Source organism: Oncorhynchus clarkii, chromosome 20, assembly GCF_045791955.1.
Source record: "Oncorhynchus clarkii lewisi isolate Uvic-CL-2024 chromosome 20, UVic_Ocla_1.0, whole genome shotgun sequence".
In the NCBI taxonomy this organism is placed as follows: domain Eukaryota; kingdom Metazoa; phylum Chordata; class Actinopteri; order Salmoniformes; family Salmonidae; genus Oncorhynchus; species Oncorhynchus clarkii.
In genome coordinates this window covers 26,858,970-26,875,179 of record NC_092166.1, presented here as the reverse complement: position 1 = coordinate 26,875,179, position 16,210 = coordinate 26,858,970, and the positions used below count along the sequence as shown (strand labels likewise).

The 16,210-nt window shown below is 40.3% G+C and overlaps 1 protein-coding gene across 3 annotated transcripts; it reads left to right on the top strand.

Annotated features, from left to right (window-relative positions):
* Positions 1-2,173: 2,173 nt before the first annotated feature.
* On the top strand, positions 2,174-14,816 carry LOC139376137 (desmocollin 2-like protein). 3 transcript variants are annotated; one of them, XM_071118374.1, is made up of 16 exons: positions 2,174-2,447; positions 6,544-6,634; positions 6,834-7,033; positions 7,161-7,265; positions 8,130-8,285; positions 8,438-8,582; positions 8,782-8,936; positions 9,063-9,197; positions 9,349-9,534; positions 9,755-10,002; positions 10,321-10,463; positions 11,868-12,092; positions 12,418-12,639; positions 12,868-12,983; positions 13,113-13,460; positions 13,789-14,816. In XM_071118374.1, exons 1-16 carry the CDS (start codon positions 2,409-2,411, stop codon positions 13,987-13,989), a joined length of 2,715 nt encoding a protein of 904 aa, XP_070974475.1. In that variant the 5' UTR covers positions 2,174-2,408; the 3' UTR covers positions 13,990-14,816. The 3 variants fall into 3 exon arrangements, with proteins under 3 accessions (XP_070974475.1, XP_070974476.1, XP_070974477.1); XM_071118376.1 differs by having other exon boundaries at positions 2,404-2,451; XM_071118375.1 differs by lacking the exon at positions 6,544-6,634 and having other exon boundaries at positions 2,302-2,447.
* The last annotated feature ends 1,394 nt before the right edge of the window (positions 14,817-16,210 follow it).

The window sequence follows — 16,210 nt, the reverse complement described above, 5'->3', positions numbered from 1 at the left end:
AATCCAAGGTGATTGAATACTTTTGCAAGGCACTGTAAATCCATTGCATGGTGGGACAGTTGATAGGTGGGAACAAGCGCTAAGGGGCATTCCATTTCAGACAATGACCCTTTGCCAATACGTTTCCCCCTGTCGGTAACATTTCTTCACAGTGCTTTCTCATGTTACAATGTAATCAATCACACTTGTATATTTTATTTTTTACAGACCAGGGGGTGGACTACAGTAGGGTAACTTGGGGTAAAGCGAACCCCGGTGAAAGGCGCCTCTGCCTGTAATTCTCACAAAAAAACACTTTTTGTCATCCATTTTATTTCTCAACACCTTCCCTGGCTGCCACTACTCTTGCTTAACTAAAAATGTAATCTGTATCATCTCATCTAAGTTAAACCAACAAAATGATTTGGAAATCAAATCATTAAAAAAATAGTAATTTAGAAAAAGTTACATATGAAGTTAGATCTATAAACGTTTTATATATACCAGTAGGGCAGACTAAAGATAAGTAATTCACCTGTTAAGAAAGAAAAATTTAAATCCGTTTTTTAATAAAGTTGTAATATTTTAAGTGATGTTAGGGCCCCTCCAGCGGGGAAAGATGCCCTCAGGGTAATCCAGTGCAAATCAACGGTACCTACTGTATATTACCATTTTCCAAATCATGTATAAGCAACTTCATTTAGTTTCACAATCAATTTGTAGATACAATTTGATTTGGACATGAAGCTTGAAAATTAAAAACGTCATCATAGTGACGATATTTTTAGTGAGAGGTGCAATAACATTTTCTTTCGATATTTGATTTAATAAATAAAAATAAGATACGTAGAATTTAGTTTTTAAGAGTCAATTACTTAACATTTTTAAATAAAATGTATAAAATTGATTTTAACACACTAATCTTCATGAGGCATCTTGCCCCATGGGGACTAGGGCTGTGACAGTCATGGATTTGTGGTATGACGGTAATTGGCCAGCCAAATGACCGTGGTCACTGTAGCAACCATTCGAATAGCAAACTTTGTATAAATATGTATTTATACATTTTGTCAAGTCGTAGTTTCATACCCCTGCACATCGACTCGGTACTTGTACTTCCTGTACATAGCGGTAATTTTCTACTCCCTATATGTAGCCATGTTATTCTTATGTGTTATTCACTGTGTCACTATTTCAATTTATTTATCCTATCCTTAACTCTGCATTGTTGGAAAAGGACCCGTAGGTAAGTACTTCAGTGTTGGTCTACACCTGTTGTCTACGAAGCATGTGACAAATAAATTGGGATTTAATTTAATTTGAACCCAACTCAATTTAAATCTACTGAAAAAAAAGTATAATCTGCTATGGTCAAATATACAGTATATAATAAATTAGTGCCAGTATATTTTCCCATTGGTCACAATTGTTACCGCTAAAATATGGTCATATACCACGTGCATCATGGATTCAATGTATTGAAAATGAAGGTACATATGTAAACTACAATGAAAATCTTTAACAAATGTAACAATGTATTTGTTTTTTAAACTTTTAAATACAGACTATTGGTGTCAAATTCGTCTGTGCACGCTGACTGCAATCTGTTTTAGTAAGGGGAGTGGGATAGTCTTGAACGGCATTGTTGGTTAAGAGCTTGAAAGCATTTCACGGTACGGTCTACACTTGTTGTATTCGGCGCATGTGACAAATACTATTTTATTTGACCCGGTGTCCAAGTAGGCTACATGTAGCTATGTGTGTAGAAAACGTTTCACCACAGGTAAGACATTTAACTTTTTACTATAGTCAGTTTATAACTCCACTCACTACTTGTGAGTGGAGCTGTTTGTTTGTGTTGTTGGTCTTGGCTAGCCTAATGTTCCGGTCGGCAGCTAGCACGAACTCACTCACCTGGCTGCTAGCACCGTCATGAAAAGGGGCATGAGGGTTTTCTAAGTAGTGAGAACGCTAGGGAGCAGGCAATGTTGCCCTTTAGACATGTTGCCCTTTTCTTAGATGTAGTTGTGTAATTGACTAAAACAAACAGACAAAAAACATTTTTTGCTGTGAGCCAACAGGTTGTTTTCCCCACAGGAAGGCTGGGCATGACTTCCATCTAATTCCTACTGACGATTGCTAGAGGGGGAGTATCTCATCCCTAGACTACGAATGCGTCATCGACATGCAGGTTAGTGAGTAATCGCGGGCGTGGTAGCATGCCTTCATTTCTACGGTCATATTAGAACAAACGAAATCGTCATTCCGCTACCGGCAATGCCAGTCGCCATAAGGACAAAATGAGTGTACTGACGTAAATAATATCCACCATCTCAACCCCGCCACTTGACAGAACAACTTTTAGTTATTGTTTTTGCGTGTATAATTGTGTCTAGTCGGATACAGTGTTTCGAATTGCGACAACAAAAATGGCACCGAATTTACCTGTACATTTATGCATTTTTTTGGTAAGTAAGTCAATTCTATTAAATTAAAGTGTTTCTGTATTTTTTACATTTGATTTTGATATATCACCTGCTCAAGTTTCTATTAATGTAATTGAATTTGCAAACTTTGTAGCCAAACTTTGACTTTACAGTGTTGCATAGCCTGGGAATATGTTTTTTTTGGGGGGGGGCTTCATAGGTCAGTTAATACAGGACTACTAAAGGCCCAGTGCAGTACGTTTGTGATTATTATATATTTTTTTAAATGTATACATTGTCCCGTGTTACAGATGGCATTGGTCCACTAATACAGGACTAGTAAAGGCCCATTGCTCTACTTTTGTGAGGGAAAAATAAATATATATACAGTACCAGTCAAAAGTTTGGACACACCTACTCATTCAAGGTTTATTTTTTAATATTTCCTACATTGTAGAATAATAGTGAAGACATCAAAACTATGAAATAATGGATATGGAAACATGTAGTAACCAAAAAGGTGTTAAACAAATCTAAATATATTAGATTTGAGATTCTTGAAAGTGGCCACCCTTTGCCTTGATGACAGCTTTACACACTTTTGGCATTCTCTCAACCAGCTTCATGAGGTAGTCACCTGGAATGCGTTTCAATTAACAGGTGTGCCTTGTTAATTTGTGGAATTTCTTTCCTTAATGCTTTTAATGCATTTTAGCCAATCAAATGTGTTGTCACAAAGTAGGGGTTTTATACAGAAGAAAGCCCTATTTGGTAAAATAACAAGTCCATATTATGGAAAGAACAGCTAAAATAATCAAAGAGAAATGACAGTACATCATTACTTTTAAGACATGAAGGTCAGTCAATACGGAACATTTCAATAACTTAGAAAGTTTCTTCAAGTGCAGTCACAAAAACCATCAAGCACTATGATGAAACTGGCTCTCATGAGGACCGCCACAGGAAAGGAAGACCCCGAGTTATCCTGCTGCAGAGGATACGTTCATTAGAGTTACCAGCCTCAGAAATTGCAGCCCAAATAAATGCTTCACAGAGTTCAAGTTACAGACACACCTCAACATCAACTGTTCAGAGGGGACTGCGTTAATCAGGCCTTCATGGTCGAATTGCTGCAAAGAAACCTCTACTGAAGGACACCAATGAGAAGAAGAGACTTGCTTGGGCCAAGAAACATGAGCAATGGACATTAGACCGTTGGAAATCTGTCCTTTGGTCTGATGAGTCCAAATTTGAGATTTCCCAACCACTGTGTCTTTGTGAGACGCAGAGTAGGTGAATGGATGATCTTTGCATGTGTGGTTCCCACCGTGAAGCATGGAGGAGGAGGTTTGATGGTGTGGGGGTGCTTTGCTGGTGACGCTGTCAGTGATTTATTTAGAATTCAAATCACACTTAACCATCATGGCTACCACAGCATTCTGCAGCGATACGCCATCTCATCTGGTTTTAGCTTAGTGGGACTATCATTTGTTTTTCAACAGGACAATGACCCAACACACCTTTAAGCTGTGTACGGGCTATTTGACCAAGAAGGAGAGTGATGGAGTGCTGCATCAGTTGACCTGGCTTCACAATCACACAACCTCATCCCAATTGAGATGGTTTGGGATGAGTTGGACAGCAGAGTGAAGGAAAATCAGCCAACAAGTGCTCAGCATATGTGGGAACTCCTTCAAGACTGTTGGAAAAGCATTCCAAGTGAAGCTGGTTGAGAGAATGCCACGTGTGTGCAAAGCTGTCATCAAGGCAAAGGGTGGCCACTTTGAAGAATATCAAATTTAAAATATATTTTGATTTGTTCAAAACTTTTTTGGGTTACTACATGATTCCATATGTGTTATTTCATAGTTTTGATGTCTTCACTATTGTTCCACAATGTAGAAAATAGTAAAAATAAAGAAAAACCCTTGAATGAATCAGTGTCCAAACTTTTGACTGGTACTGTATATATACACTCGTTGAACATCTCATTCCAAAATAATGGGCATTAATATGGAATTGATCCACATGCGTTTGTATACATAGTGTATATAGGCCTATTTCCGCTTATAGTTTTTTTTTTATTAAGATTTTTCAGGGGGTGCTGCAGAACTCTCAGCAACCCTACTTCTAACATTCAGCTAAAAAGATCACTGGCAAGGTGCAGCTTGTTGATACATCGACAGTACCTTCAGGAGGTATTCATACCCCTCTGTAGACTTATTCCACATTTTGTTGTGTTACAGCCTGAATTCAAAATGGATTATATATATTTATTTTTCTCACCCATTTACACACAATACCCCATAATGTCAATGTGAAAACATGTTTTTAGACATGTATGATTCACATTCCTGAGTCAATACATATTAGAATCACCTTTGGTAGTGATTACAGCTGTGAGTCTTTCTGGGTAAGTCTCTAAGAGCTTTGCACACCTGGATTGTACGATTTCTGGCCATTATTCTTAAAAAAAAAATATTCAAGCACTGTCATGTTGCTCATTGCTAGTGTCGTCGAAACTCTAATCAATAAGGAGATACTTGTCATTTCTTCAAACAATCAACCTTTATTTGATAAGATTTGCAATAATGTAGCTGGTCAACCCTACACTCTGAGGTGGAAGGCCGAGAGCACAAATGAAACAAGGAGTACAGAAACCTTATATAGGCCCACCGTCTTACGCAAGAGTGTACAAAACGCATGATCTTGTTATGTGTACGTGTGTGGAGAACAGGACGAAACTGAAGTTAAAGTTACAGACTAACTGTGAATTTGGTCATCTCGTTCTGGAGCAACTGCTGGTTATTCTAATCTTCTAGTGAGGACAATAGGTGTCAAAGCAACAGGAAATCACTCCAGACATAGTTCCTCATAAAGTAGCCAGCAAGAGCCTTTTACTGTCTGCCCGGATGATGTATGGTTTCACTTACACACACACACACACACACACACATTCACAAGCATGAACCTGTCGCCCAGCAACAGGCTCTATGACTGGTGTGCAGGATACAACACTTTGCTCTGTTTTAATATACTGAAAAGGAACCAGATCATTCCCTTCTGACTAACAGGAAACCATAGGTTGCCCCAGTCAGCTCCTGACTGTGTGCCCAGAACATCATAGGGACCTAATTTCCTAGTTAGGGGTTTCTATGCTACACACTCACAAGACAAGTTAAAACAGGCCTATACTAATGAACGTACATAACTTCTAGCTTATATGATCTAATTTCTTTAGCAATCTCAACCTTAATGCCTAAGCAACTAAGCTTCAGGAAAGATCTTCTAGTACACAAGCATCAGCAAAGTTTAACAAAAATGTCCCTTACACTAGACAGACATTCTCAAGTCTTGCCATAGATTTTCAAGCCGGTATCTTTGTAGTGACTGGGTGTATTGATACACCATCCAAAGTGTAATTAATAACTTTACCATGCTCTACGGGATATTTAATATCTGCTTTTTTTAATACTCATCTACCAATAGGTGCCCTTCTTTGTGAGGCATTGGAAAACCACCCAGGTCTCTGTGGTTGAATCTGTGTTTGAAATTCCCTGCTCGACTGAGAGAATTGACAGATAATTGTATGTGTGGGGTACAGAGATGAGGTAGTCATTCGAAAATAATGTTAAACACTATTATTGCACACAGAGTGAGTCCATGCAACTTATTATGTGACTTGATAAGCACATTTTTACTCCTGAACTAATTTAGGCTTGCCATAACAATGAAGTTGAATAGTTATTGACTCAAGATATCTTAGCTTTTAATTAAATTAATTATTTTGTAAACATTTTGAAAAACAGTTCCACTTTGACATCATGGAGTATTGTGTGTAGGCCAGTGACACAACATCTCAATTGAATCAATATTAAATCCATGCTGTAACACAACCAGGTGTTGAACAAGTTAAAGGGTGTCAACACTTTTTTAAGGCACTGTACCTGTGCAGCCTATGCACTCCTTGAAAACGTCCATGTACACATTTAAATGTATATTATTTTGGTTCATCTAGTACAAAGAACTGACAAGACAGAATATCCATGAATGCAGCACCATATTTGTAACACAGCTTTTGTATGATATGCCACCTGTTAGAATGTATGAACAATATATCTCTCTCATGCAATTCCAGACCCTCTCATGTGTGGACTCCTGCTTCATCCCTGCCTCCATACAAGCAACAGTACCTCAGACAGTACAAGTTAGACATGTTATTGCAAAAGGTCCTGCCATTCACAAATGTTTCCGTCCTGTCTAACTTTGAATGTACTTAATACTGAATGAAACAATCAATATAGTCATGAACTGTTTATAACCAGTTGACATCGTTAATCATAATCAAGTTATTGTGTTGTGGATGATCCATGTTTGTTTTTTAGTTCTTGTATAGTTGACAACGTTTCTTTCTCTCTCGTCGTTCAGTTGATGTGGACCAATGTGACACCATCACATTGCACTTTACAACTAGTGACCCCGACTTCACAGTACGACCTGATGGCACTATAGTAACAGTCGCCATCACCATGGTACCAGCCAATGGCAGAACATTCTCAGTGCAGTTTCAGGACCCCAATGGTCAGAAGAGAGAAATTAATGTTTACCTTGTCCAGAACTCTAGAAAGGTAAGGTGGATTCTGCATGGGCTTATAGTACAAAGTCTAATTTTTCAAAGACGTATTGTTTTTGTGAAATTATCTATATCACATTGTTGACTTGTGACTTTGTGTGGTCTTTTTTCTGCTTTTTCAGGTATTGAAAGATGGCCTACTAAAGCGCTCCAAAAGACGTTGGAGTCCTCTGCCCTTCAACATCATAGAAAACGACGTTCCGCCATTTCCAAAGGACGTTGATTTGGTAATGTCCTTAAAATAAGTCACAACTTGCATCACATTTCAGCACATTTTGTGTTTGAATATTGATATTAAACCTAAGCCATGTACATATTTTGTGTCATGTAACAAACTCCAATTTATCCTCTACATGTCCTTGCCTTTCTTCCACCCCCATGCTCCACTCTATTTCTCATTCGTTCTCACTTGGAGCTAATGCACATTCTGTACCTGTATGGTCCACGCCCTCACCTGGGGGTTCACACACCCAGACACAAACAGAGGGATCAGTTGGAGCGTTTACTTAGTTGTTTTTTCTCCTTTTTAACCCTTCCCCTTCCTTTCTAACTACTGGGCTGGGTGTGCACTGTAATTGGATCTGTTGTAACCTGCCTAGGGGAATACATATTAACACAAAATAACTTTCTAACAGTAGTCGAAAAGTATTGTGCTTTAGGCCTATTACCTGTAAGGCTTATGAGTATTTCTGTTATGCATAGCTCAATGCTTCACATTCTAAATTGTGCAATTTCTTAACCTGAGCAGGCACGCACACAGATAGGGCTCTACCTGAGCAGAGCACATGCCCCTTTGTCCTTCTAGTCACTAATGTGCCCTTTTGGGTGGTGGTATAATTTTGTATTCATTTTTTTGTCATTGTTGTTCGTAACCCACTGCCCGCAAGTCATTGTCAAGTTCACAATTTGTGATAATGAGTGAGAGTGTTGCTGCACAAATAAATAGGCTTATGCTCAAATATGTTAAAATTGTCATTTTGAGCACCTGCCCCATGAAAGGTCTGTGCACGGCCTTGAACCAGGGTGATGTTATTATCCCACTGCTTGTTGAAGCTTGACCGCAAATAATACTTGATTGTTTCCTGGTCCAGATTGCATCTGATTCGTCGGCCACTCGCAGTGTGTACTACACCATCAGTGGGCCTGGAGTGACAGAGGAGCCTGTGGGTGTGTTCAGTGTGGTGATGGAGACTGGGATGTTGAGGGTCAACAAAGCTGTCGACCGCGAGAGAACTCCTCAGTTTGTAGTGAGTAGTAAACAACAATTATTGATTGCTTGCTTGAATAATTGATTGATTCTTTATCTGTGATGTTAACATGACAATTGTACTCTTGATACCATAGCACAGACAACACAAACAGTGTAAGCCATTTCTAAACTGAGTCCATCTTCCTCCAGTTTCAAGCCAGAGTGTTTGACAGATACACCAACCAGGAGACAGATCTACCATTACCCATCACAGTGAATGTAGACGATGTGAACGACAATGCACCAACTTTCACTGGCCTACTGCAGTTTACTGTGCTGGAGCAAAGCAAAGCAGGTGAGAAACACACAGCTGAAATAAGAAATACCAGAGTGCCCGTAGCCTCTGCAATACAGTACATGGAAAAAGTGACATACGTTTCACAAGTTAGTCAATTTTCTGAGCAATTTGTGCACACATCCAGACATTGACCTTTGTAACGGGAACTTGTGGATGTGAACTAATAGTCGGTGTGTTGTGATACGTTCTATTGCAGGGACGATGGTGGGGATGGTGAATGCCACAGACATAGACGAGCGTGGTACAGACCACACTAAGATCAGGTACTCCCTCCTCTCTGGGACTAACCTGTTCTACATTAACCCAGAGACGGGAGTCATCAGCACCAAAACAGACACCCTCGATAGAGAGGTCAGTCCCATCGCTGTACCTTTAAAAAAATATCTCACTTACAGTTTTCCAGGGTTCCACGTTGTTGATCACGGCTATCATTGCTTCAATTATTGATCTAAATGTATGTTTATATTTGTTTTTCAGGTGAATGATAATTATTTGGTGACAGTTGAAATCAGAGACATGAATGGAGCTCTGAATGGTCTATTCAACACAGCCACAGCCACCATTGTGTTGGGTGATATCAACGACAACCCTCCCACATTCACAAAGACATCTGTACGTTTTCTTTGACAACTTTTTACAGTAGTGGAGTTTGTGTATTGCAGTTTATTCCGCAATGTAACAAAAAAGGCATGGATGTCCCAGTTTGTTTTATGAATACTCTGTTTGCTTTGGCCAAATAACTATATGTTACTTCCTTTTGCAGTACGATGTAAAAGTTAAAGAGAACCAAGGAGAGGGACTCATCCTCAGAATCCCCATTGAAGATAAGGACTTGGTGAAGACACCAAACTGGAACACTGAGTTTGTCATCCAAAAGGGGAACGAAAACGTGAACTTCAGGATCGAAAGAGACCCCAAAACGAACGAAGGACTAATTTACCTAATAAAGGTGAGCTGGTACTCACAATGAACCTCTATTTTTTCATCTGATCAAGACTTTCCATAGATGTCTTGCTAGTTATTTATAAAATGAGGCTAATCTATACATTTGGTGAACTATCCCATAACATAAAGACAGTCAAAATATTGAGCCAAAAGGCTTCTTTGCGCATTGTCATTGACGGATGATAATACAGAAAAATAACACTAGGTCCTTGCTGTGTCTCCAGCCTCTAGACTACGAGAAGACCAAGAACCTAAAGCTGGAGGTGTTGGCCCGTAACCAGGCTGAGCTGAGTGGGACCAAGGCCCAGTGGATGTCCATCCCTGTAGACGTCTCTGTAGTGGACGAGGACGAGGGACCAGAGTTCACCGCCCCCACCGTACTCTTCACAGTCAAGGAGAACACTCCTAACGACACCCTGATTGGGACCTACATAGCCATAGATCCAGAGACCAAGAGCAGCGCCGGCATCAAGTAAGACCCTAGTTTACCTTATTGATCTCACCAATAATTGACCTAGCCAGGTCCCAGATCTGTTTGTACTGTCTTGCCATAATTACAGGAGATGGCAAGACTGCACAAACAGATCTGGAACCAGGGTAGTATTGGCCTATTGTGTGACATGTTGATAATAATCATCATAATAACAATAATATGATGTTATAACAAGTGAGGTCAGATTGTGTTTCAAAAGAAGATAGAGGAATGACATGTTTTTTCTCACTCCAGCAGAATTGTACCGTTATACAAGAGAATGCTGTAAAAGTTAATTCTCTCTCTGTTCCCTCTCAGGTATTACAAGGTCTCAGACCCTGCTTCATGGATCAAGGTAGATGAAAGCACCGGGCAGCTGAAGATCGCCAATAATATCGACAGGGAGTCCCACTTTGTAACGAATGGCGTGTACAACGTCACTATGAAAGCTGTTGATGCCAGTAAGTAGATATTGTTTACAGTGTCTTAGTTAAATACACAATATATACAAAAGTATGTGGAAACCCCTTCAAATTGGTGGATTTGGCTATTTCAGACACAGCTGTTGCTGACAGGTGTATAACATTGAGCACACAGCCATGCAATCTCCATAGACAAACATTGGCAGTGTAGTGGCCTTACTAAAGAGCTCAGTGACTTTCAACGTGGTATTGTCATAGGATGCCACCTTTCCAACAAGTCAGTTCATCAAATATCTGCCCTGCTAGAGCTTCTTCGGTCAACTGTAAGTGCTGTTATTTTGAAGTGGAAATATCTAGGAGCAACAATGGCTCGGCCGCGAAGTGGTAGGCCACACGAGCGGGAACACCGAATGCTAAAGAGCCTAGCACTTAACAATCGTCTGTCCTCGGTTGCAACACTCACTACTGTGTTCCAAACTGCCTTTGGAAGCAACGTCAGTACAATAACTGTTTGTCAGGAGCTTCAGGAAATGGTTCTCCATGGCCGAGCAGCTGCACACAAACCTAAGACCACCAGGCACAATACCAAGAGTTGGCTGGAGTGGTGTAAAGCTCGCCGCCATTGGACTCTGGAGCAGTGGAAACAAGTTTTTCTGGATTGATGAATCACGCTGCCCCATCTGGCAGTCCAACTGATGAATCTGGGTTTGGCGGATGCCAGGAGAACGCTACCTTCCCCAATGCATATTGGCAACTATTAAAGTTTTCCATGGTTCAGGCTAGGCCCCTTAGTTCCAGTGAAGGGAAATCTTAAGGCTACAGCATACAATTACATTCTAGATGATTTTGTGAAACAGTTTGGGGAAGGCCCTTTGCTGTTTCAGCATGGCAATGCCCCCGTGCACACAGCGGTCCATACATAAATGGTTTGTTGAGATCGGCGTGGAAGAACTTGACTGGTCTGCACAGAGCCCTGACCTAAACCCCATCGAACACCTTTGGGATGAATTGGAACAATAAGTCTGTGTTGTTTAAGTGACAAGATGAGGAGTATAGTAGTCACTCTATAACACCTGGTGTGACTTGGTATTTTATTAGGATCCCCAATAGCTATTGCGAAAGCGGCAGCTACTCTTCCTGGGGTCCACACAATACATTACATAATACAGCACATTAACAGACAAGAACAGCTCAAGGACAGAACCACATCTACCCTAGCTACTGGCCCTTATCTCTGTTTTGAATTTATAACAGGGAGGGACTACTAGGGAGATACCAGTACTGTATAGCATCTGTATTTCACTGAACTTTAAAGTTTATTGCTGAGTGTGATTATTGAATACATTGGAAATCTTACTCAGTCAAGCTCTCACAATAAAACCACAAAAAAAACATCAAGAATTGTTCATTGATATGTTATCGTGTTTCTTACTCTATTTTTAGGTCTCAAGACAGGTACAGGGACAGTGATTATTCAAGTGGAGGATGTGAACGACCACGTCCCAGTCATCCCCTCTAAAGACCTGGTGGTGTGTGAGAAGGATGGGGGAGAGATGGGCTCCGTGCTGGTGGTAGCAGAGGACAAAGACCGAGCTCCATTCACCGCCCCCTTCAGCTTCGAACTGGGAGAGGAGCATGATGGGAGATGGGCTGTGAAGCGACTTAACGGTATGAAAATGATTCCTACCTCCGGACTCCGTTCCATCTCTATATAAATTGATATCTTGCATATGTGATTTAAAAAGTGAAGCAATTATTTAAATCTAAACGGAAAATGCGCATCTTATAGTGAGTAGTCAGTCTCATACATTCTTCAATACAACGTTAGAGCCAAAGTACTCTAGAATGCAACCTCACCAGAGCCACCTTACACAGCACCTAACTGACAATGAGTATTGTTTAGAGCCAGGAGTTTTTGTCCTTACAATGTAATCTCACCAGGAAAACTAGTGCCCAAACTCCTGTTCTTTACAACAGTGTATTTCCTCCTCAGACACTGCAGGGATGTTGGAGCACACCATGGAGCTCCCTAATGGTCTGTATACTGTCCCCCTGATGGTCAAGGACCTACAGGGATTTGGAAAGACCCAGACGGTAATGGTCCGGATCTGCCGCTGCAGGAACGGAGCGTGTTTGGCCTACCAGAACTCCACGTCGCTGGGGGTGTGGGCCATCCTGGCCATGCTGCTGGCGCTGTGCCTGCTACTTCTTCTCTGTGAGTCTCTAATGTTTTATTATGTTCATTCATCTTATTTATGTAGGCCTGACAGGTTTGTGTCAGAGGCGTTAGACATTAGGTGACGTCTTAAGCAGCTGATGACAGCTAGTATAACTTTGTTCCTTAGCAAATGGCTTGTGCTTCTTGTTCGTCAGACGAACCTGTGAGCACTTTCGGACCATACATTTTTATTGAGCTACTTTTCTTTTTCGTTCTTTATTGCAGGTATATTCTTTGCATTCATCTGTGTTACAAAGAATGAGAAAATGGAGCTGGAAGATATGGGAGACAGTGGCGGTATCCTCCTGAAGTCTAACATTGAGGCCCCAGGGGATGCAGTGGTAAGTCTGTCATAATGACAGCATTACAAAACACATTTCTCATGTTCATGGAATCTTAGCAAATTTCACTGTTATGTCCTAATTTGTTTTTGGATGTTTTCTTTCTTTCTCTGAAATATGGCTCCTCAGGATTCAAATCTCATCATCGTTCCTGCATCTGGGATCGACTCATCAGTGAAGGGATCCATGATTGACGTGGGGTGGGAGGGAGCTAAGAACTCTGGTATGATTGGAGGAGGCCTGGGCGCTCAACAGAATCTGCTACAGGAGTCCGGTGGTGTCATAGTGACCGATATGGAGACCGGCTTCTCAGGCCAATACGAAAGCAGCCAATACGTTGGACAATATGGCAGTGGACAATATGGTGGAGGTCAATATGGCGGTGGAAACATGACTTTTGACAACACACGTTTCATGAAATTCAACGACTCTGCAGCCTGGCACACCTGGCAAACGAACGGGCTGTTTTTACAACAGGTAAAGTGGTTGTAGAGAACTTGAGAAACAGCTCAAACAATGTCAATCGTTCTTCATATTGGTAAAAGCCTAGACAATTCCCAGCTGAAATGCTTTCTTACTTGCTAAATCCTGTGTTAGCTTTCATATATCTTGTCTGGTTGGTGAAATGTTGGTCTGTTCTCAGTGTAATACCTGTCAGTAATATCCTATGCAAAGATGTAATATCACCTACTGTAATATTTTCCCTACCATCGGACTAGTCCTTGGCTGCTCCCTATGGACCAATAACAAAATGCATTCTCCTTTCTTCGCCTCATCTCTTACATTGTCTACCTGGTCTTTGCAGAAGTTGGCTTACCTAGGGACGAGGGAGGAGGGGCGATATGCCGATGACATCATCCACGCGTACGGCTTCGAGGGGGTGGGGTCTCCAGCCGGCTCGGTGGGCTGCTGCAGTGACCAAGGCAACCAGGAAGACCTGGACTTCCTAAACACATTGGGGCCAAAGTTCAAGACATTAGCTGAGGTCTGTAACAACAAGAAATGAACAAAGAGAATATAATGCAATATGTTTTATTACTCTAAGTGTACTCTTTTTCTGATAATACCATGCATTTTAGGAATCTGTTAAGAGGGTTGCTATGCTATCATTCAGAGTAATCACACTGAATTGCTCTAACTGTTTGTTAGTTCGACATTTTGCACTGGAAAGTACTATGTATTTACTTGTACAGCAAATTCCCCAGTGTTGAATCAACTCTGCGATTGTTAAATGTAACACTTTTTCAGAGTCTATACATACGGGTCCACACTTTTTTTCAGTGATATTAACATTTTAATGAATACCTGTAGTGTTAAGGTAACTCGTATTTGGGGTATGGTGTAAAGCCATATTTGCATATTTCCCAGTGTGCCTTACCTTTTCGAGTGAATTGTAGATTTGTTAGTGACAAAGACATGGTCATTGCATTCATTCATTTTCAGTCCTGTGGCTTTCCCCAAATAAAATTACTAACAGTGTCCCGAAACTCATAGTTTACAGGCCACATCAGGCGTGCATTCACATTATGCTGGCTTGCAAGGTGATGTCATTCCTATTGGAATCTAGCCAGAGTGTGGATATCCAAGAGTTTACATTTTTGATCACCCGTAGCCTGCATTCAGAATGACTGTCAGAGTTTGGAAAATTTGATAGATGAGACTACCTAAACCATCTAAACTGAAACAACCATTGCAATAAATAAAACTAACAGATTGAATTAGTTTAGAAAAAATTATGTTATTTATCTTTGTGTAGCATAATATTCATTGATCAGTCAATGTACAGTACATGCAAACACACAGATATGGAAACAAACGATAATAAAAATAAAATACTGTAATAGAGGGAATGGGAAATATGATAATGATGGCTGTGTTTTTAAGTGTTTTAATCACACTCAAATCTGGTTATTAACACCAACACTGGAGTTCTTTTGCACCACTGAGTGTTCATTTAAATCCTGAACTAGAAATGTTCCACAAAAAAATCAATACTAGTTAACACTGACCAATTTTCTGTGTGTAAATAATGTACATTATGTGATTTTTAGCGCTAAAGATTTTTTTGGGGGGGGCATTGGTCATGTTATTTTATTTGTGTATATTATGGTAAAGCCCCATGAAGTTTAGTATTGTAAAATCAAATGTTTGTTCATGTGACTCTAAAAACAGGTGCCTTGAAGAATACATTAATATTTGACGAGATTATTCGATTTTTAAAATAACTTATGAATTTAGGTGGATGGGGTACAAACATTACACACTATTCTATATGAGTGTTGATTAGACTGCATTGGGACTTCTATGTTTTATTGGTCACATTACGATCGTCCCTTTAATCCATTCGATTCCTATGATTGATTGGCTGCAGAGAGTCTTGTGTTTAGACTAGAACAGAAGGTTATAGGTGCTTCTGTTTAAAATAAAAGGTTCTGGGTGCTTCTTTTTAGAATATAATGTTCTGCCTGCTTCTGTTTAGAATAGAAGGTTTTGGGTGATTATTTTTAGAATAGAAGGTTCTGAAGAGACAGGTGCTGATACGGCCCATGGGGTTGATGAGACAGTGTCTGACAGGGAGTCAGTTCACACACTCAGCATGAGGCTGAGTGTGTGAACAGGGAGGGGTTTGAACCAGACAGACAGCCTGTGAGTATTCATAGCGACATGTTGTTCTATTGATTGATCCATAGAAAGGGAGATACCTAGTCAGTTGTACAACTGAATGAATTCAACTGAAATTTGTCAGAGATGTGGGAGGCTTCCTTTATCAACATCCACAGCGCACAGGGAACAGTGGGTTAACTTTCTCAGGGGCAGAATGACCTATTTTTACCTTGTCAGCTCGGGGATTCAATCCAGAAACCTTTCGGTTGCTGGCCCAACATTCTAACCACTAGGCTACCTGCCGCCCCCTTTGACATTACTAGAGGTGCTATGTCATAAACCCTCAAAATTTGTTCCATAATGGGGCGAAAATGGCAGCTGTCTTGGTCAGGGAGAAATCCATAACTAGTCTAATTGGAATGAATGGCAGTAGAGGCATAGGTGATCTATTTCCTGATTTTACTTATGCAGAAAAATAAAAGTGAGGCATGTGATGTATCAGAAATTGTGTAATGTAATTATAGTCGACCTCAAATATTGTCATAAATACAATGTATATGGGTTTTATACAAATGTTATGTGTAAATAGCCCCTAAATGTCTCAGATGTAGTTTTATTGGAAA

Excerpts from the sequence above, each read along its gene's own strand:
- LOC139376137 (XM_071118374.1), top strand. The coding sequence starts at position 2,409 with ATGGCACCGAATTTACCTGTACATTTATGCATTTTTTTG. Across the intron at positions 8,286-8,437 it reads AGAGAACTCCTCAGTTTGTA|TTTCAAGCCAGAGTGTTTGA; the intron begins GTGAGTAGTAAA and ends ATCTTCCTCCAG. Across the intron at positions 13,461-13,788 it reads ACGGGCTGTTTTTACAACAG|AAGTTGGCTTACCTAGGGAC; the intron begins GTAAAGTGGTTG and ends TGGTCTTTGCAG.